Source organism: Pleurodeles waltl, chromosome 3_1 (genome assembly GCF_031143425.1).
Source record: "Pleurodeles waltl isolate 20211129_DDA chromosome 3_1, aPleWal1.hap1.20221129, whole genome shotgun sequence".
Taxonomy (NCBI): Eukaryota; Metazoa; Chordata; class Amphibia; order Caudata; family Salamandridae; genus Pleurodeles; species Pleurodeles waltl.
Genome location: NC_090440.1, coordinates 1,303,586,259 through 1,303,609,202, shown reverse-complemented (window position 1 = coordinate 1,303,609,202; position 22,944 = coordinate 1,303,586,259). Strand labels below are relative to the sequence as shown.

The 22,944-nt window shown below is 42.3% G+C and overlaps 1 protein-coding gene across 1 annotated transcript in view; it reads right to left on the bottom strand.

Moving 5' to 3' along the window:
* The window catches only part of ROPN1 (rhophilin associated tail protein 1), an 89,939-nt gene that overhangs the window by 36,953 nt on the left and 30,042 nt on the right, over positions 1-22,944 (bottom strand). Inside the window, exon 2 of the mRNA XM_069224651.1 lies at positions 12,848-13,009. Coding sequence (XP_069080752.1) covers positions 12,848-13,009 — 162 coding nt within the window. The remainder of the gene's footprint in view (positions 1-12,847; positions 13,010-22,944) is intronic.

Below are 22,944 nucleotides of genomic sequence, written 5' to 3'. Positions count from 1 at the left end.
ATGGTTGGTGGGATCCTGCTGTTGTTGGAGTGTGTCTTTTAAAATCAATATTAACATGAAAAGCTTGCAATATATTGTGTAATGAAGCTGCATAGAAAATGTGTTAACGTAGAAAATAATGCATGCGTTTGAAATGTGCCCACGGGGAGTGGCTACCAATGTATACGAAGACTAATAAAACGTATTAATGATTAATTAATTATGTACTAATGTTTTGAATTTGTATTAGCATATCATAATTAGAGTCATGTATTAGGGGTGTGTTCATTGAGCATTAGGCCTTAATTTAACGAGGGTCTGGGCCTAGCTGCCTGGTCTCATATTAAACTGTGTTTTTCTAACATGCAATGTGCTGTTTTCCTGAAGGACACAAAACTGAACTTTTCCAGAAGCTAGATATTTGTGTGTAGCCGTAGTAAATTCTTTCTCATGGGACCCGACTTGCTCAAGGAGACATTCTTGCTGAATGCAACAGTGTAATTCGTAACAGGTGTAGGGCTGCCTGGAGTAGGAGAAACAATGGAACTACTGATTGGAGCATAAAGTGTAACTTTTCTTACCTGACATTCCAACCGATGAGGACGTCAATAACGTGAGCCAATCAACGACATGAGAACTGTGTTTTGTGGAAAATTCAACTGAGAGAATTATTGGACAGAGATAATGATGCACCAAATATTATCCAATGGGGAATTAAGGGCTAGTTCAACAGTTTTGATTTAACCGCATGACCCAAGGAGAAATCGGCTATTATTGGACATTCCACTCTAAGCTATACTTTGCCATTATCCTTCATGAGACTTTGCCGTCTATTCTTTCTGATATTTTACCCATTCTCTATCTAAGTTCTTACCTGATACTTACTTCTCCTCCATATGAGGGAAGAGCCTTATTCTTTGGCTATGCCATACTGAGACTTTGTCCTGCCCTATCTATGATGATGGTGAATCGACTGATGTCCTGAGGACGAAGACTGACGCTGTTTGCTGATTCGTTCGATGGGTAACTATCAGATGCAAAATTGTAATTGTCTGTTTGCCTTTTCTCTCTAGGTACCAACTGCTCTTTTGATAGAGGCCATAGTTAGATGTTTTCCAAATTTGTGTTTGCTAAATTGTTTTGCATGAAGCCCAACATGCTGATGCTGATTCGAGGTTAGTTAAGGTGTTCACAAATATTCTACACAAATAGACAAATGACTGAGTTCTTGCTTTGTTGAATCTTGTACTACTGTGGTGTGTTGATATTGAATGAATATTCTCTATGCATTGATTAATTGTGTTCTAATTACAATATCCGAAGAATTACTAATGAGATGAATTGCTAATGAGACTAATAGGAATGACTTTAGATTGTAACGAATAGGGAAATAAATATCTTAACATTCAACTAAATTAGTGTGGTTATTCATGGCTGAAAGGTCATGGTGTGTTTGACCTATTGATTCTTATTGAATGTTATTGATCAGCTTAATGATTAGTTATTGTGATTATTAATTGAGCCATTGATCTATTGATTTGGGAAGTTCCCGAACGTGGTCCAAAGGTTCATCGACCTAGGCGTGTCTCCTTGTAAGTATACTTATCAAGGCTCTGACGCGCTATCACCGTCAGGACTGCAATGGAATGCTCCTCTCCAGCATTAGAGTCTGCTTTGTCGGCTGTGGGATACAGCTGGCACGTCGGTGTAAACTTTGCCAAAGATCTAAATATGTTGGCCGTACCACCGTCAGCTTGACGGGGTACTTGGGACCGTGTTGGCTGTAAGACCATCAACATCTAAATCAGGTCCTAAGTTACATCTAGATTTACAAGCTATCCTTTTGCCTAACATAAATCATCACATTCCAAGTCTATTGGATATATGCTTGTTTTACCAATTACTCCTTAAAATCTTGGCAAATGTTTTCGATAGGTTTTCAAATCTATCTACTGCTTTCAGAAGGATATTGTGTAATACTGCTTGATGTAGACACCTTTTCAATGATGGCACACTTTTTCCCCTATCCAAGTTACCTACAGCAGAAACATTGGCTCAATTGTTTGACAGACATGTTTTGTCTTCATTGATTGCCTGATTTTGCCATTACTTTTGAAAGAGGAACTCAGTGTCTTTCATGTATTTGGAAGGTTGTGTGTAAGACATTAGGAGGTGGACAGGCTCTTTCCTCTGGTTATGACTCCCATCTAACAGGCATACAGAACAAACTATTAAAGGTATGAAACAGTATCTGTGATTGTACTGTACGGCAAGATAATTGGGATTCCTATGTACCAATTGTGATTTTGTTATATCAACGCGACTCCTAATTCAACTAAGGTTTCAACTTGTTTGTGTATGCAAGGCTTTCATCAGAGTCCCTGCTTGGCTCTTTTTTTGCTCTGATCTCCAGAAAAGCTTGATGTCTTGTTTATTCACTTGTACATAAATCTGTATCTTCATTTTGGAGCTAAAGGGTTGCCAGTTGTGTTTTTGGTCTTTTGCTCTTTGTGACGTCCTTCTATTAAATGTAATTCTCTTAAGAAGAGACTTTTTTAATGTTCTATTAACTGATGGAGCATAAAGTGGCCCTTTCCGCTGCCAGTCAAGAAAGAAGCTTGACAGACCTTCACAGCCTCTGGCCCTTGAGAGTAAGCAAGTCCAATAAATTAAATATTTGCTGCTGATATACTCCTTATGAGGTCAACTAAATTCTAAAAATCTGAATTAAAATAAGCCTTGTAATTTTCATCAGTAGGAAATGTAAAAAAAAGAAGCAATAATTATCAGAAAGCACATACTATTTTAATTTCCATTTAGAATGGAGGAATACCATCAACATTTTTTATGTACTGTTGGTCCGCTAAAATGCACCGGATGCAATTTCATACATCAATTTCTCCTAAATTGAACATAAGATACATATTTTAGTTTTTCTATTTTACAGTCAGACTGCAGAAGCATCTCAAGTAAATTTTCATCTCCAACATTTTTCAAGAAGATATGTCTAATACATATTTGTTTATTTTGCCAATATTACCTCAATATTTTGTGCAAAATGTAATTCCTAGATGTGAACAAGGAAACAGATGAAGGGAATCGCCTGAGCTTGAGGAGGACATCCTGGAAACCTGCTTAGTAGCAACTGGAAGTGGGGAAAATCAAGTCCATCTATAGATCAACCAGGATTGTTTATTCATGTAGGCTCCCATCATAAACAGCTTGCAAGAAGTACACCATGACTGGATGGAGACTAGATAAAGAATCAACTTTTTTAAATGAGGTATGCCTAAATATACATGATGAAAGGGGAAAACGATCCAAACCCCAAGGATATGCAAATTAAAAGGCTCGCTAGAAATTGAGCTTTGGTTCATTAAAGAAAAAAATGGGGATCCAACTTTTTTCTAAGACATCCACCAATCAAATGTGGTGAGGGATGTTTCTCAAAGGGTATAAGACTGCACTGATTTTACGTTGAATGTAAGAAATGTACAAAGGGGAATGATAACATTATCCTGAAAAAGGTAATTTTATCAATGTCCAAAGCAAAAACAACATTGTTATTCCTTAAGACCTGGAAGCAAAGATTGCTATTTATAACAAATAGTTTGTTAGTTCAGGAGTGAAAATAAAAGAACTGTTTATATCTGTTGTATAACCATGTTCCAATTGCGGGTGGTCCCTTTACTTCCACTGCAAGTTTCTGTGAATGCCTGGTGTTGAATGAATATTTGCCAGCCAGGATTTAAATGAAAGCATTGGAAGCTAGATGTTAGGCATGTCTATGTTTTCTGTATTTTATCTTTCAGATCAATAATCAGCTAAAGTATTTTTAAGTCATGGTAATATTTAAAATATCTTTATATAATAAAACCTATTTACACATTGAAGTACATGTCTGTCAGTCTCTCAACTTCATTCATATGGAGTACTAATGATAATAATTCCTTCACCTAATATGATTTATACAGAAGGAGTCAATGCACACCTGCAGTTCAATTAAGCATATTCCTTTTTAAATGTAATTGCTTGAGGACATTTGTACTTCGTAACGGATGGCCTACAGAATGTCACAAACAAGCATTAGCAAAGCCAGTACGTCTGACATTGGCTGCCAAACCTTTGGCTTTGTCAAAGCTTGTTTTGTAAAATTAGATAATTCTGGGCCCATGTTAATATTTAAAAAAAACATTGGCTAAAAGTACAAATATTTTTGGGTCAAAAGACAAAAGAAGGCTGACCCATTGCCAATACTGTAAGCTTCAGTGAGTGGAAGAAACATGTGAATTACCCAACAACAGACCAGTGAATGAAGAGGACTAGCTGAACTGCCCTCTAAGTAAATTTTATATTTACCTTTAATAAAATCAAAAGGTCTTACCTATTGCCAGACCAAATATATGACTTCAAGGATATCTGCTTTCACAATGTGGAGGAAAGTCAGAGCCATGATTGCTTAACAATGTAGTTTGCAGGTGTTAAATTCAACTAAAGAAGTTTCTCTTGATCTATTTGCCTCTCTGTAGGTGCAAGGAAAAGAAACAATGCCTGCCGCATGAGGTTTGATTATGTCAGTGACTTGTCAGATTAGGTTGCAGATGGAAATATTTCAAATCTGGAGTTTGGATTCGGTGAATCTCTGGAAGTTCGGTGTAGCATTGTATCAGAGTGTTTGGTCATATAAAGTAGGTTCTTGTTGTCATCTTTGAGAATATGTCAAGTTAATACATTCTCATTCAGTGAAGCCCTTTTCGGATTTCCTTCTACTATGTTATTTGATCCTTCTGCTGAATCAGAGCCTGATTTAGATCTTGGCGGAGTGGAATACTCCATCACAGTAATTTACTAGCAGCTCAATTTCAAGATAAGATTACTAAAATATACTCTAGTTTTCCTCTGCGCCCCCCCTCAGGAGCTGTCGGGGGAGCAGGCTATGAACCCCCCTCTTGTTGGGACTAAGTTAACTATTTTTTCACCCCTCACAGATGCTCTAACTCTTAAACCTCTCTCTAATAATAAATCTGGCTCCCCCCTGGATCCTGCCCCTCCCTCTATTCTTTTGAGGGCTGCAGACATTATTGTCTCACCACTGACAAAAATACTTAATAACTCCTTGTCTTCAGGCATTCTCCCCCAGTCCCTCAAACATGCTATTATAAAACCTCTTCTGAAAAAGCCAAAGCTCGATCCCTCCGTTTTGGATAACTACAGACCTATTGCTCTCCTTCCTATCTTAGCTAAGATCCTGGAGAAACATGTAAATTTGCAACTGACCAGTTATCTTGAGAGTCATGAGCTCCTACACCCTACTCAAATGGGCTTTAGAGCTCAACATAATATGGAGTTGGCGCTCCTTACTGTGACTGAGTCTGCTTGTCAACTTTTAGATCAAGGAGGTCATGCTGCTATCATCCTTCTTGATCTTAGTGCAGCCTTTGATAATGTTGACCAGACTCTCCTTTGCGACAGACTCTCTAAGACAGGGTTAGGAGGCATGGCCCGTTCTTGGCTTTCCTCTTTCCTCATAGGAAGATCTTTCCAAGTTTTGGATCGTTCTTTTTTGTCTGATGTTGTCCCCCTCACTTGCGGAGTCCCTCAGGGCTCCTCCCTGAGTCCAACTCTTTTTGATATTTATTTATCATCTGTGGCTAAAGTAGTCACTCCCCATAATCTTTCAATGGTCACCTATGCTGATGACACCCAATTAGTGGTATCCCTTTATAGTACTGGGGATTCTTCTTCCGCTAATTTGGCTTGTTGTATGAAGGATATCGCGATTGGATGACCCAATCTAAACTCAAATTTAATGATGGTAAATCTGAAGTACTGATTGTAGGCAACGGCCCTCCTGCCTTTCCTTTGGTACTGCATTCGGAGGCCTTTAATAGTCTGCCTCCTCCAAAGGCGCAGGTAAAAAGCCTAGGCTTCTTGCTTGACCCTCGTTTGACGATGGAATTGCAAGTAAAAAGAATCTCTTCTGTCTGTTTCGGCCTTCTCAGAGCTCTTATGAAGATTCTCAATCTTCTACCTTTTACAGCCTGAAGAATTCTTATCCAAGCGCTGGTTCTTTTCCACCTGGATTATGGGAAATCTCTTTATCTTAGTTCCCCAGAGTGCGTAATAAGGAGGCTGCAGATTGTGCAGAACGCAGCAGCTAGACTTGTTACTAACTCCCCCAGGCACCTCTCTGCTAAACCGGCTCTTGTAGCACTTCACTGGCTTCCGATCAAACAGTGGATTCATTTTAAATCTATATGCATTACCCATAGAGCCTTACATAAGAGGGGCCCGCTTTTCTTTAGAAGGCGGATTTTTATTTATGTTCCTTCCAGACACTTGAGATCATTATCTACTCAGCAGATTTATATACCTTGTGTCAAGAGATCATGAGGAGGTAACTCTTTTACCATCAAGGCTGCCCGTCTCTGGAATGCCCTGCCCTCTGAACTTCGCCATGAACCATCAGAACTTATTTTTAGGAAGAAGCTGAAAACTATACTTTTTTGTAGTTAATCTGCTTTCTTTGGTCTTCCCGAGAGTCGTTGTGTACCTTTAGCGCTGGGATGCCCTAGGGTAGCCACGCGCTTTCTAAATACATAAAACTAAACTAAACTAAACAAGCAGGATGGATAGCCCAACCGCAAGTATTACGATCCCTTTGTATCCTTTGGAAATCGTAATACGGTGGATGGGATATCCATTACGTTTATGATGGAGTATTCCATCCGCCAAGATCTAAATCAGGCCCTGAGTCAGCAGAAGGATGAAATAACATAGTAGATAAGCATATATGCAACCTGCAGTTTCATTTTAATGTGGTGCAGTGGCCCTCACATGATATCAGTTGAATTCAAAGTATTGTTTCGGTTTGCAAATGTAAGCCCCAAATCCACAGTACTGCAGACGTTAAAATATCACCTTACAAATTCAGTTGCCTAACAATTTTTATAAAATAATACATGTTTTTACAAAGTATTAAAACAACCAAATAATATATAAATAAATGTAATTCTCTTTCTCCCACTCCAACAAAATTCCATCATTATAAAATACACAAATAAAGGACAGTAGGCTACCAGATATACAATTACATCTATCTCTAGCCCCAGCTCGCTATACAATCTATGGTACAACCTTCCTGTATGGGTCACTTTAAACTGTTTAGGTATGAGGACAAGGATTCAACATAGTCCAACTATCTGAACACTGTGCTAGCCTTCTTGCACCAAGATCTGTTGATATCGTGCCCATTCACACTAAACTTGGAATATATTTAGGCAACCCATAATGCTCAGACACAAAGCTTTTTCCATTGGTAGATTTTGGACCTTATAATTTAACAACCACACATATTGTTTCAAGAATTAACTAAAGCTACTTGACATCTAGAATAACTTTATTGTCCTCCAACAGTGCAAATGCGCTTAGCTAAAAAGTATTACTTTCATATTACAAAGTTTGCCCAGTTACATGCACAACAGTTTAAAAGCTCATATAGATTGCTTTAGTACATTTTGTAAGACTGCTACATTTCCCTACCTCTAAGCCTTCAAATGTATATGTAGTGCAAATTCCCATATCATTCAAAACACATTAATTGTAGTGAGAAGCTATCATAATATTAAAAATTATTCCAAATTTGGGCTGGCCACGGACCTTAGTTCAAACAAGAATAACAAAGCTAACTTTGGGTTTCACAGCGTGAACAATATAGGTAAATGTCAGTCTATAGTTATAGTTAAATATAAGCCCATTCTTGAGGTCGCAGCAGCATGACTTTCCAGGCTGCATAAATATAAGAAGCCAAGCCACTAGATTAAAAATTGATTCTTTTTCAGTTCAGAGGTGCAAATTCATGGCTGCAATGTCCTGTTAGAAATGGGATCTCAAGTTGGCAGTGGTTTGCACCCTGTCCAAGAAGGGACATTCACTCTAGTCAGGGTAAGGGGAGCCACACAACTAAGATAACCACTGAGCACCCCCTTGATAGCTTGGCACGAGCAGTCAGGCTTATCACAGAAGTAATGTGTAAAGTATTTGTACACACATACAGTAACACAGTGAAAACACCGCAAAAGGATTCTACACATCTCGAAAAATAGCAAATATTTATATGAATTAAACAAGACCAAAACATCAAAAATCCAACATTCACAAGTAAAGGTATCAATTTTTAAAGGTTTCAATGAGTATTAATCCATAGGAATCAATGGTTGTATCTTTTTAGCACAAAGTACCTGGAATGCCTCAGAAACAAAGACGATACAGACCGCAGGGGAGGTGAGGTGCCGAAAAGCAAAGTGTTGCTTCGGTTCCCTACTGCGCAGTGGAGGTGATGCATTGAGTCTTTCCTCGCAGGAGAGGTGATACATTGGTTCCTTACTAGCAGGGGAGATAATGCGTTGATTATTTTCTCACAGGAAAGGCGATGCGTTGATTTGTGGACACGCAACCTCGGTTCCTTACTGTGGTACGGGGTCAATGAGAAATTGACACCCTGGGGACGATGCATTGAAAATCCAGACGCGATGTGTTGATGGAGCTGGGCTGTTGCGAGATATGTGCTGCATCAGTTCTTCAGCTGTTGGACAGCTACTGCATAGATTGTTCTGCCGTGACGTGTCAGTGCATGGATTTTCTTTTTCAGGACACCAGTTTACGCTTCCAAGGGCCCAGGGACTGGAGTTGACACCACATGGCCAGTCAGGACTCTCATTAGAAGAGTCCAGGCACTTTCAGATGAAGTATTTGATGTCATGAGACTTCTAACAAGAGACAAGCTCAGTTTAAGCCCTTGGAGAACCTTGTAAAGCAGAATGTAGAATGCAAAGTCCAATCCTTTCACTCCCAGGACAGAAGAAGCAAGCATCAGGCCAGCACAACAAGCAACAGGCAGAGTAGCAGGCTCTCCTATGGCATATAGCTCTTCTTCCTGGCGGAATGTTCTCAGTCCAGAAGTGTTATAAAGTTGTGGTCTCACAGGTTCAGTACTTATACTCATTTCTGCCTTTTAAGTAGGGAAACTTCAAAGGCATGTCTTAGTAGTGCACAAGACCCTGTCTTTCCTGCCTTGGCCCCAGGCACACTCTATGGAGTTGGACAGTGCTCTGTGGAAGGACAGGCACAGCCCTATTCAAGGGCAAGTGTCAGCTCCTCCCACCACTCTAGCCCAGGAAGACCCATCAGGATTTGCGGGGCACACCTCAGCTCCCTTTGTGTGACTGTCTAGAGTCACTTCACACACAGCCCAATTGTCATCCTGCCCCTGTCGCGCCGTGGCAGGCTCCGGTGCGAGCCGAGCGTTCAGCTCTGGGCGCAGCTGCGGTTCCTGACGGCATGGCGTGCTGCGCCCCTTCTGTTCTTTATTTCCTCACACGAGGCCCCAAAGTGGGCATGGGGCCTCAGCGAGTCTTGGGTGCAGCGTGCTCTCAATTTTAGACGTGGGCACCTTCCCCCCAACCCCTCACTTACCTGGTGCAGCCTGTCCCTTTCATCTTTTTCTTCTTTTTTCTCTTCTTTCTCCTTTTCCTCTTGTTCTTATTTTCACACTTAGCAGCCATGTTCTTCTTTCTCTCAGAATGCCTTTCTTTTTCCCTGCATGCCTTAGGACCCTTTTTCAAACTGGCGCTTTTTCTCTATCTGTTCCTACGATTCTTTCCCAATCCAATATGGTGTCTTTCTTCTTCCTGAAGGTCATTTCCTGTTTTGGGATATATAAGGTGTGTGACTCCTGTTATTTTTTCTGCAGTTTTTCCCTCGCTTGTTCCAGCTTCTTCCAGTATTGTTTTTTCTTGTTGGAAGACTTACCTTTTTGCTTCTTTTTGTTCCAGGGAGTTCCTGCTATAGAGGTTTTTCCCTTTGGGGTTTTTTCCTCTGGGACTCCTTCTGGAGGGCACGGACTGGCTTTTGGCGTTTCTTTGACAGCAGCCCCGTGGCTACCAGAAAGGGCCGCCCTTACCTTTGTGAAGGCAGAACCTACAAGAATCAAGACCACTCTGCAGTTCCAGTGGGCCAAATACATAAACCACGAGTAGCCCGTGACAGCCCCAGACGTGTATTCCACAACCAGGCTGAAGCACAGAATGGTTAAGCAAAAAAAGCCCACTTTCTAAAAGTGGAATTTTCTAATTTACAATTTAAAAACTAACTTCACCAAAAGTTGTACTTTTAAATTGTGGGTTCAGAGACCCCGAACTCCACATTTCTATCTGCTCCCAATGGGAAATTACACTTAAAAGATATTTCAAGGCATTCCTTATGTTAGCCAATGGGAGAGATTAGCCTTGCAATAGTGAAAACCTAAATTGGTAGTATTTCACTATCAGGACATGTACAAAACACCAGTACATGTCCTAACTTTTAAATACATGACACCCTGCCCATGGGCTGCCTTAGGCCTACCTTAGGGGTGACTTACATGCAGTGAAAGGGAAGGTTTGGGTCTGGCAACTGGGTGCATTTGCCATGTCAAACTGGCAGTCAAAACTGTGCACACAGACACTGCACTGCAGTGGCAGGTCTGAGACATGTTTACAGGGCTACTTCTGTGGGTGGCACAATCATTGCTGCAGGCTCACATCCCGGTCAACCAGCATCCCAGTTCCTCATGCTTAGGGCCTCATTAGGAGTTTGGTGGTCCCACCGCGGGACCACCAAACTCACGGGGAGGACGCCACCGCCATGGCAGTGACATCCCCCTAGGGATTTTACAATGTTCCCACTGGGCTGACCTTCTGGAACATTGTAATACGTGGTTCCCTCTGAACATTGCTACGAAATTGGCCTTGGCCATGTGGCTAGTTTCTGATTCATTATATACAAACTTAAAATGCTAGAAGAGACTGACGTTCATTTAAAAAACTACTCAGCTTCTCTTATCACAAATATGAATAAGGAGTCAATCTCATATGGTGTGCACCCTGAATATCGACATCAGAATATATGGCACAGAATACTGAGGACAAATTATTGAAACCAAAATATCGAGAGGTAAAAAAGTATAGATTTTCTATGCCTAGCTCCAAATATATAATATATGCACACCCACACACACACATATGATAAGATTATATATATAAACACATAACTCTTCATTCATGGTATTTAGATGTGCATTTAGGACTAGTAAATCTATACTTCCCTAGATGCACCCACCTTTAGATAGTTTGTTTGTCTATATTCTGTCCACAATATTCTTGTAGGTCAATGTTCTGGAGATCGATATTCAGTAGTGCAACCATCTCATATAAAGCTGTGGAGACTTTCTGTGCCTTTGCAAATCTCCTGAAACTACGTATGTAAGTATTTCCACTGGAGAAACACAGCTACCTTGGTTGTTATCACCACTGACACATATATATGTTGCTCAAAATTACGCATTCATGGTTTCTAATCCCGACAGCCAGAATTAAAGGTGATCTTGGGGATACTGCTTCCTCCTGCCTTTGTTTCCTAATATGCTGAAATTGACAATGCCTACAGGAGATTCATTTGGCAATGCCTCCTACACATATAAACACTGAAAAGAAATAGAATGAGGTTGTAGAAGAGGAGAGTGGAGTAGATGAGGAAGAAGTCAGAAAAGGATACATAGGAGTGGAAAAGTTAATAATTTAAAAAGTTTGTCTTCAGGGGATTAACTTTAAAATGAATGGGACTCGATTCCACCTCATAATATTTCAGTCATTTTCCCTAAACATACCAACCTTTCACCTCTCAGGTCGACACAGTATCTGCAACTTGATTTTCTTTACTGAGAGCACTCAGGAAAGTAGTCAAACATCTCCAGACTTCAACACACAAGATTGTGGTCCATGCTCTTATAAGGACAGGTAAGTCACTCTACCTAGGACTTCCCAACTACCTGCTGCATCACCTTCAGACTGTCCAGAATTCTGCTGCTCGAATGATTTTGAACCTTCCCCCAGACAAGCTATCCCTTCTCATCTTAAAGAGCTGTACTGACTCCCCATAAGTAAGCGGATCATATTAAAAGCTCTCTGAGTTACTTTTAGAGCATTGTCCTGAATTGGTCCTATCTGGAACCTATCTGTATCCAAAAACGTATTCAGCCATATACTCCTTCACATGTTTTGAGATCCTTAGGTGATAAACTGATCTGTCCCACCAGATTCCACTGTGCATGTTCTGGGAGCTCTTCTTTCTGCTATTTGTCTGCTAAACATCTAAACACTCTTCCCTTGGACACAAGGACTCCTTTCTGCTATTTTAAAAAACCCAACACGTGTCTTTCCCATTCAAATTAACCTGCCCCTGCTATCATTCCTTAGCCGGTTTTGGCACCTGGAGGTCCTTTCTAGGCACCTGCCATACTCCATAAATATACCATTAATCTATTTATTCTATCATTGGAGGAATGGAACATTTTGAGAATCTCAAATTCCATTACAGAGGACTAATTCCCATGTGATCCCCGCCCTCACCCTTCAGCTCCCTCTCTCATTGCATTGGTCACTCCCTATCTCTCATGCTCAAAGCAGAGGTTATAGACCTGCAGGTCTTACCTGCATGGCCATGCTTACTAAAGTCCAGCGAGACTTTGGTAGAATCAGTCGTATGTCAGGCAATGTCTGACTTGTGTTTGACAGTGTTCCACCCAACGGAGTCTGTCAGAAAAACAGGCCTGTCGGGCAAAATGCCAGTTTTCTATTACACTCTGCCTCTGCTATGAAGTGAAGCTCCTCTCTCACCGCGGTGCTCGCAGGAAACAAAACAAAATCCCACAGCCTGCTGATACCAGGTTCAAAAAAATCCATAAATGAAGAAATTAATTTGGTGTGGCCTTCCATGGCTTTGTAGGCGGTCTGTCATGCTTTATGTGTGTGAATTAAATACAAAAGCTTACCTTTCCCACGCAGTAGCATGCAAGGGCCAGAAACTTCATCCATTCTGTTTGGTCAGAAAAGCGACCAGCAGATAAAATTGTTTCAAAGGCTTCCATTGGGAGGCTCAGCCTCGTCCATATGAGTTGTAGATCAGAGGATCTGACTGTAGGCTTGCCGGCCACCTAGAGAGACAACAGACCCAAAGGTCACGTTTTGGTAATTGCTACAAAAACGAACAAACAGAATGCCTCATGAAACAGCGTGACTTTTATTGAGCTTTAAGTATCCTTTTAGCATGCACTGGTGATTAATGTTTCGCCAATGAGAATGCAGCAGCAAATTTCTACTGTTAGGAATGCACTATCATGCGGTTTCCTGCTGTTTAGGCATACCTAACTCAAATCTGCCACTTTTGGCAGGTGAGACACGTCTTAAGGGAAGAGGTGTGATTGGGTTTCACAACCAACCCATCTTGGTTGCTTTGCGCCTGTGTGCCATGTACTACTTACAAGCATTGGTAATGCCAGTAGGTCTGGCTTTAAAGGAATGGTATATGGTAGTGTGAAGCATTGCAAGAAAATAGCTTGGGAATGGATATGTATTTGTGTGGAAGTAAAGAACTGTAGAATTATATAGGTGTATGTTAAAAGGTCAGGTAATAGTTACTCTTTTAAACAAGACCTAAACATCTATGTAGGTTAATGCCTGCTCTCCTCCCAGCTGTGCTGCAGCAACAGTAAAACAATATAAATGATCTAGTCATCAAAGACACTTTAATAGCATTACAATGCCCTGTGTGTGCCCTGAAAGTTCAAGCTCAGGAGCTGGATAACCAAACAAAACGATCAGAGCTGTGTTGAGGGCAAGCCCTTTTTTTTGAGGAAGCACACCTCCCTGCCCAATCAAAACATGTTCTCCTGACTCCCAACATTTGGTGAAGCCGGAGGTCCCTCTCTAATGATGCGTGCAAAATTGCCTGGTGACAGCTGCGCTGTTAAGCAAGACCATAAAAATGCAGTTCTGAGGCTCCAATATAGCTCTGGCCAGACTGTCTGCTGATAATTTTATTCATTTTATAGCAGAATGCGGGCAGAGTTCATTGATCGAAACAGAGTTACTTTGAAAAACAGGACCAGACTAGGAAAAGTAACATAACACGTCTTGTAAAAAAAAAATTGCAAAGCACAGTGTGCTAGATATGCTGGAACAATTTCTCGAGTGCTGGTCCTAACATCATATTGCGAAAGGATTAGAGGATGTGAAAAATCAAACCGCTACTTATAGCGGGAGTGTACCGAAGAGTGTTTAAAGAGTTTATTTACAGCTGTATGTACCACGTAAAAGAAATGTAATGTTTTTTTGTGTTGTCTGAACCAACACTTGTTCCCATCAAACTTCGGAATTGAGTCAACGTGTCTTGCGTGCATTGCATGTAGCAGGATCATGTAGCAGGATTATTTGGAAAAACCTTAATGTTTACTTTGTAAAGTAAACAGGTATTTTATGTATACGTGGATGTTGGAATATCCTTGACTTTTCATGCCTTTTTCACACTGCACTGTACCACAGACACAGTCACTAGGCTGAAGGAAAAATATATGTCTGTGTTAAAATAGTTACCTCGCTTTTTTTGCTCTTTGATCATCTCAACTTTAAGGTTACGGAGGTTGAGCAGCTCAGATCCCTTATAAACACGCTGGTTTGGACTGGCTGGCAGCCCAGAATAGCATGGCCTAAAACTAGAATCTATCAATTATTTCATAAAATGTCATAATATCTTCTAGTTGGAATTGCAATTATCATTGACGTCAATCAAGTTGCCGATAAAAGTGTTTGAGCCGATATAATCGTTTGGCCTCGCACCAGGAGCATGGGGATTGCCAAACATTTATGCAGGCTTTGCAGTATGGGGAGCAAGTTTGAACTTCAAGGACGCATGATTCATTTAAACTGCAGTAAAGGCTGGGTTTCGTAAATGCCCGTCCAGTAATTGTTACAGCACTCTGAGCTGTTCCTGTACATTTTGCAGCCATGGGTCCACCATCCCTTGAGGTCTAGGTGCCTGGGTACTTGTTCATATTGAATTATACATTACCCATAAATACATCATTATAGACATCGCTATCCAAATTATGGGGAATGGCTAACAGGTGGATGTCCTGAAGAATGCGCTTTTGCACCGAAACGCACGTCGATTTGATTAAAGATTATTGCGTTTCCATCGAGAAGAAATAATGATCCAATCACTGATTATTGTGATTCCATCTAAAAGATAATATGACATCTTGTGAAATAATTGATAGATTCTAATATGAAGATAAGCTATAAAGAGAATTTATGGAGATGAATATACGCAACATCATGTTTGAAGTGATTATAATGTATATCATTGTTTATGGAAATAAAAATTGTTTTTGAAATTGATTTCTTGTCATTTCTGCACATAACCGTTTGGTTAGCTTGGTTTCAGTGTGGTGGGTGAATGTGGATGCAAAAAGAATATGAATCCAATGTATATGTATATATTGTGTCTCATTTTAATAAATAGTTTTTCTACGTTTATACAACTAATATATGACAGATAATAAATAATACATATGTACAAGCAGTATTCCTTTGCACATTTGTGTCTGCCCTTTCCTAGTTATTATTCTATTTAAGTTGTGTATGTAACTTAGGGCAGAGTGTCATAGGTCCTAACACTTTTATGTTTTTTCCCCTATGTTGGAAGTCGAAAAATTAGCAGTGGCCCCCTTTCTTTACAGTATTTACCCTTTTTTCATCCACCATTATGTTCTAGAGACACATTACAGCTCGACCACCTCAAACAGTTTCTTGGCTCTGGGAATTTAACTCTAGTGGTATTATTGAGGGACGACCAATACATGGCTGTAAATATTGTATAAACTGCTGGATCTCCAAATGTCGTTTGGACTGCTGTTGATAAATCCTCAGGCTGTTTTTGATGCCAGTATACGTTTAAAATTGAAAAAAAATTTTAAAAAGCAGCTCATCTAGGGTGCTGCATTACCTCCAGCACTCCTCGTTCCAGTGCCCTTGCAGTGTGCTTCAAACATGGAGCTTCAGAAGGCCTCAGAAAGCTTAAATAATGTCATTCTGAGCAGTGCTTAAGTTGCAAGTGTCGGGCTTAATACCAGGGCTTTCTAGTAGTGATGACACCTCATGTCTCTGTCTTCTACCTCTCTACTACCTCTAATCTCACTTTTTCAGTTTCTTTATTTATTCCGGCTTTTTAAATTTTTCTCTGTTTTTCCACCTTTTGTATCCTCCTCCATTCCTCTTAGTTGCCTCTCTTTATTGCTCTGGGTCAAATGCAGGTGATGAAAAATATTTCCCGGTGCCCATAAAACAGTGCCAGTGGGCCGGACCTACAACCACCGGCTTAAATTGGGCACTGATTTTGAGGTTTAAAAAAGACAGGACTCTCCCGCCTAAGTCAATGTTGGAGTCAGCAGTGGCTGACAGTTAAAGGCGCCAGAGTGCCGCCCAACTCATTTTTCAAGTTATATAGATGGCAATTGCTCTTTGCAATTACAATCAACATAAAGTTTTTTTTTTTGTTTTTTTTTATTAAATAAGGGCTTTAAGCCCATGGGGTGCTGCTTAAGTGCCTGGCTGCCTGGCGATGAGAGTCAGGCAGCCAGGCACTTTCGAGTGGGACATATGCTCTATTGAGCATGTGTCCCTCAGCATTTTCCTGTTAAAAAATCCCTTTGCAGGCTAGGTCTGACCTAGTGCCAGCCCTGGCCTGCATTGTTCGGGGGTCTGAAAAGACCTCCCATTCATGACGCCAGCAGCGTCATATTTACATGCAGTCCCAGGCATCTAGGCATAAGCCCTGTATTCCCGGGAATGCCTGTCAATCACTTTCACAGGCAGCAAGCAACACCCTTTCCCAACTCGACACCTGTGAAAGATTGTAGGCATGTGACCCGAGGTCACAGAGTCGTGAGACTCTGTGACCTCGGGTCACATGCCTGCTCGTGCATTGGAGGCCAAGAGAGCACACTTGGCACTAAGAAGCCTCCCATCCTGCACTAGAGCAGCAGCAGCATACCCTGTTGTGGCCCGCCATGCATGTTCCAGAGCAGCATTTTCCAGGTAAGGGGGGCCGTGGGGATGGAGGACATCCATAATGCCTGCCAGTCTGTAGTTCGTTTTCACTGTTTTTGAAACAATAAAAACAAACCGCAGGTTGGCACAGCAGAGCACACATCCGGAACTCATGTATTTAAAAGTGTTTCCTTTGTGGGTGTTTTACTTTAGTACATCAGTTTATATCTCTATATTGAGTGCCTCTCAACATAGCGATGTAAACGGCATTTAAAAGCAAACAAGAGAGCACTTTTAAATATGTGAGTTCAGCATGTGTGCATCCTAATGTGACATATTTAAAAGGGTCTAGACTCCTGTATGCTTTTAATATAAAGGCTTGTTTCACTTTAGATCAGTTTACCTCATTATATTGGGAGGCATTCATTAGCAGTTGCAATAAATGGCCCTTAATATAGTTGCATAAGTTGAGCATCCTGAACTCACATATTCAAAAATGACCTAGTCTATTGTATACTTTTGACATGTATGAGCATTTCACTTTAGTACATCAGTTAATATCACTATATTGAGAGGCATTTATTAACAGACTTAATAAATGTCTCACTATAGTGATGTAAACTTATGTACTAAGTGAAATGCTCCTTCATGTTAAGAGGTGCCTCATCCCTTTCAAGTTCCACTAGCCACCACTGGTTAGAGTGCCTGAAAGCACACCCTAAAACCTCACTTGTCAAGTTGCAGCAAAAGGTTGAGCGAGTAATTTTTCAGCCTGATCAGAGTTGCTTGAGGTGCTAATTTTGAGCCTGGGTTAATGATTATCATCTCTACCAGGAGTCAGGGGCTGCTCCTTCATACAGCGGAGGAGCGTCACCCCCCCTGCTCAAAGTCAGTGAGAGAAAAATGAAATGATAGTAAAACAATTGATTATCATTTTACTTTCCACTGATTGACTGAGCCATGGAATGTAGGGTGGGGCTGGGTCATGGCAGGGAGGAGGAATGATGGGCACTGTAAGTGTGCATGCCTGTTTGGCTGGCTATCTTAGGATAGCCAAACCGACAAACGCACTTACATTTCTTCAACCTGAGCTGTGTTGTACAGCTGGGTGGAGAAATGGCACAGGCTCCCTGTGCCTGAGCGAGTGTCAGATTAGCCTACTCAGGCCAACCCTGGCGCTTCTCTCACGCTTGGTATAGCATGAGAACAGCATCTGGATTGGGTGGTGAACCTGTGACCCTGTGACTGCCGGGAGGAGAGACCACTAAGGCGGCTGGCAGCGAGACCAAGAGCGGCAGGTATGTTTTTTCATTGTTATTCCCCCTAACACCACCCCCTCCCCAACCACCTTAGGATGGTAGCAGCCGCCACTGCTCAGAGTGTGTGTTAATAAATGTGCATCATCAGTGGACTAATCGCTGCATGTTCACCGATGCCAAATTGCTGTTGGAGTTTATTCTTCCATGCTATGGACCGAAGAAAATATACCAAGAGGCCTGCAACAGAATTAGATAATTACCAGTGATTTACGGCAGGAGTGAATCTGCATGGGCAGAACATAGCCACTGATCATAAAAATGTGCCTTGTGAAACAGCATTCCCACAAAACAAACTGAAATTAACTGTAAAGACTGAGGGCCTGTTTTAGAAGTCGGCGGAGGGGAATACTCCGTCACAAATGTGACAGATATCCTGACCGCCGTATCACGATCCTATTTTATCCTTTGGGAATCGTAATACGGTGCATGGAATATCCGTCACGTTTGTGATGGAGCATTCCCTCCACTGACATCTAAATGAGGTCCTAGAGGCCTGCTTATGTCCAGTGCTTGCATTCTTCCCTGAGCATGCACAGTAGATTAGTGTTTCTCACCTGAGCATGCAGTAAGTTTCTTCTGCGATAAATTCTAAAATTGCGAGGTCATCTGCAATTTTGCACTGACAGAGTTGCTTGAGTCACATATTTTAAACAAGGTTCCATACTAGTACCCTTCCTTTCAGCGTGCAATAATAAGCTATTTCTATTTCCTGTGCTTTACTGCCCTATTTACTCTTTGCCTTCAGCAGAAAAGAGTTAAGAGAAATGGTAGTAGAAATGAGAGCATGGTGTGATTCATGTCTCAGGTTGTACATAATTCTTCAGTGTGCGCATTCCATGTCACTGATTCGTGCCTCGAGTGAACAAGCCTGAACAGTACACCAACAGTTACCTCAAAGGGATGTCTCTTGAAATGGATAAATGAATAGGTCCATGAATGGGTGAGGGGGCAGTAGCTGCAGGGGTGGAAAACAGCCTCCTGCCACCAACGTGACTGTAGTTGTTCATGCACTGACCATTGTCCTACCAATTAATCTACTAATGTACTCCATTATTCATCCAATCATCCGTTCACATATTCCCTGACACATTCACCCATCCACCCACACAATCACTGATTCATTTGCATACCCTATTTCAGTCCTCCATTTACTACACATCCTATCACTAATCCATCCACTCATCTACCTTGGGACTCATTTTCTCATTTACCTACTCAGCAATCCACACAATTAGACAAACAAAATTGCCAGTCAACGAAGAAGCACTTTAATTCAAATCAAAGTCAGACCTATTGACTGTGCCTATGCTTGTTGAAAGTGCAGCTTGAGCCTAACTCATCCCATCCATACGGTCTAAAAAAGACAAATTAATTCAGAGAGCAGGAATATGGCGCCACTCCTTTAAAGTAATTTATATTTTTACACCATTACTAATTTTTGGTAAAAATAGTTATTCACCAATTGGAAAACCCTTGTTTTTCGTAAATGTGGAAAGTATCTCTACTATGGTCTGCGCTTTAATTCTGGCCCATTTTGCTGTTTCTCTTTTGGGTTGTTTTCAACCAATTCCTTGTCTCAAATGATGTCAAAGGCTTTTCATTTCCTTATGGAATTTGAAGAATTATTAGGACATCAGAGAAAGCAAATCAAGATTTCTTTAGGTTTAGAGATTATGGAGTTTTTACCCAAAGCACATACATTCTGGACACCGTAAATAATTTTTGGTAGGAGATTAGTTTGAGGTGATGCCCCTTGTCCCCAGAGTATTTTATCTTCCATGAAAAAAGGAACCAACTCTCCTACAATTGGCCCTTTTTGCCATACTCTGCTGTGAAGTTCAAACAGCAGTATCCCCAGACTTCTGGCCTGGTGTTTTTAGCACATGGTTGGTGAAATAAGGCCCACTGCCACAACCTTGTATCTACCTGAGGATTCAGGGTTTGACCTCCTATGACTACTTAAGTGTGGGTCAAGGTGAATATATTAGGTGACACTGTTTGCTGACCTGTTGTAGGAAGTTGGCTCTGTATGTACTATTTCAAAGTAAGAAATAACATGCAGAGAGTCCAAGGGTTCCCCTTAGAGGTAAGATAGTGGCAAAAAGAGATAATTCTAATGCTCTATTTTGTGGTAGTGTGGTCGAGCAATAGGCTTATCAGAGGGTAGTGTTAAGCATTTGTTGTACACACACAAGCAATAAATGAGGAACACACACTCCAAGACAATTCCAGGCCAATAGGTTTTTATATAGAAAAACATATTTTCTTAGTTTATTTTAAGAACCACAGGTTCAAGATTTACAAACAATACTTTAAATGAAAGGTATTTCACTCAGGTATCTTAGGAACTTTGAATTGTCACAATAGCATGTACAGTTAAAAGTGGACACTGCACAAATCAACAGTTCCTGGGGGAGGTAAGTAATTGTTAAGTTCACAGGTAAGTAAAGCACTTACAGGGTTCAAAGTTGAGTCCAAGGTAGCACACCGTTGGGGATTCAAGGCAACCCCAAAGTTACCACACCAGCAGCTCAGGGCCAGTCAGGTGCAGAGGTCAAAGTGGTGCCCAAAACACATAGGCTTCAATGGAAATAGGGGTGCCCCGGTTCCAGTCTGCCAGCAGGTAAGTACCCATGACTTCGGAGGGCAGACCAGGGGGGTTTTGTAGGGCACCGGGGGGAAACAAGCAGGCACAGAAAGTACACCCTCAGCGGCACAGGGGCGGCCGGGTGCAGAGTGCAAACAGGCGTCGGGTTTGTAATAGGATTCAATGGGGAGACCCGGGGGTCTCTTCAACGATGCAGGCAGGCAAGGGGGGGCTCCTCGGGGGAGCCACCACCTGGACTAGGAAGAGGGCCGCCTGGGGGTCGCTCCTGCACTGGAGTTCGGTTCCTTCAGGTCCTGGGGGCTGGGGGTGCAGTGTGTTTTCCAGGCGTCGGGTTCCTTAAAGCAGGCAGTCACAGTCAGGGGGAGCCTCTGGATTCCCTCTGCAGGCGTCACTGTGGGGGCTCAGGGAGATCAAATTGGCTACTCACGGGCTCGCAGTCACCGCGGAGTCCTCCCTGTAGAGTTAGTTTTCCACAGGTCGAGCCGGGGGCGTCGGTTGCAGAGTGGAAAGTCTCACGCTTCCGGCGGGAAACATGTGGTCTTTAAAAGTTGCTTCTTTGTTGCAAAGTTGCAGTTTTGGTGAACAGGGACCGTGTCCCCTGGAGCTTCTTGGTCCTTTTAGATGCAGGGTAGTCCTCTGAGGCTTCAGAGGTCGCTGGACCCTGGGGGATGCGTCGCTTTTGCAGTTTTTCTCGATGTGGGGAGACAGGCCGGTAGGGCTGGGGCCGAAGCAGTTGGTGTCTCCGTCTTCTCTGCAGGGTTTCAGGTCAGCAGTCCTTCATCGTCAGGTTGCAGGAATCTGATTTCCTAGGTTCTGTGAGCCCCTAAATACTGAATTTAGGGGTGTGTTAGGTCTGGGAGGGCAGTAGCCAATGGCTACTGTCATTGAGGGTGGCTACACCCTCTTTGTGCCTCCTCCCTGTGGGGAGGGGGGCACATCCCTAATCCTATTGGGGGAATCCTCCAAAACCAAGATGGAGGATTTCTAAAGGTAGGGGTAACCTCAGCTCAGGACACCTTAGGGGCTGTCCTGACTGGTGGGTGACTCCTCCATGTTTTTCTCATTATCTCGCCTGGACTTGCGGCCAAAAGTGGGGGCTGTGTCCAGGAGGCGGGCATCTCCACTAGCTGGAGTGTCCTGGGGCATTGTAAAACAAAGCCTGAGCCTTTGAGGCTCACTGCTATTACAGTTCCTGCAGGGGGGAGGTGTTAAGCACCTCCACCCAGAGCAGGCTTTTGTTTCTGTCCTCAGAGAGCACAAAGGCCCTCACCACATGGGGTCAGAAACTCGTCTCTCAGCAGCAGGGTGGCACAGACCAGTCAGTCTAAGAATAGACTTAAACATTGTAGGGGCATATTGCTCATGCAACTATGCCCTCACCTGTGGTATAGTGCACCCTGCCTTAGGGCTGTAAGGCCTGCTAGAGGGGTGACTTACCTATGCCACAGGCAGTATTTTGTGTGCATGGCATCCTGAGGGGGATGCCATCTCAATGTTGCCTTTTCCTCCCCACCAACACACACAATCTGCAATGGCAGTGTGCATGTGTTAGGTGAGGGGTTCCTTAGGGTGGCACAACATATGCTGCAGCCCTTAGGGAACTTCCCTGGTCACAGGGCCCTTGGTACCACTGGTACCTTTTACAAGGGACTTATCTGTGTGCCAGGGGTGTGCCAATTGTGGAAACAATGGTACATTTTAGGTGAAAGAACACTGGTGCTGGGGCCTGGTTAGCAGGGTCCCAGCACACTTCTCAGTCAAGTCAGCATCAGTATCAGGCAAAAAGTGGGGGGTAACTGCAACAGGGAGCCATTTCCTTACACAAGCTCCCCCCCCCCCACCCCCCCAGCCCACAGGACAGGAGACTCAGCCAAAGCTGGGAGAGTCTTCCTAGTCTGTCAGGCGAGGAAGAGTAGAGGAAATAGGCTGGTTTGTTGCAGTGCCTACTCTGCCTTACATCCTCCTGTTCAGGTCATTCCTTCTGGGGAACTGACCCACTTCCACAGTGATAGGCCCTAGTCTGAATTGCCTCTTGTCTGTGCTTTTAATGTCTTCACCCATTCTCTCTAGTTTGGGGTTAGAGGTATCCACCTCTTCTAATCTTATCTTAGCCAGG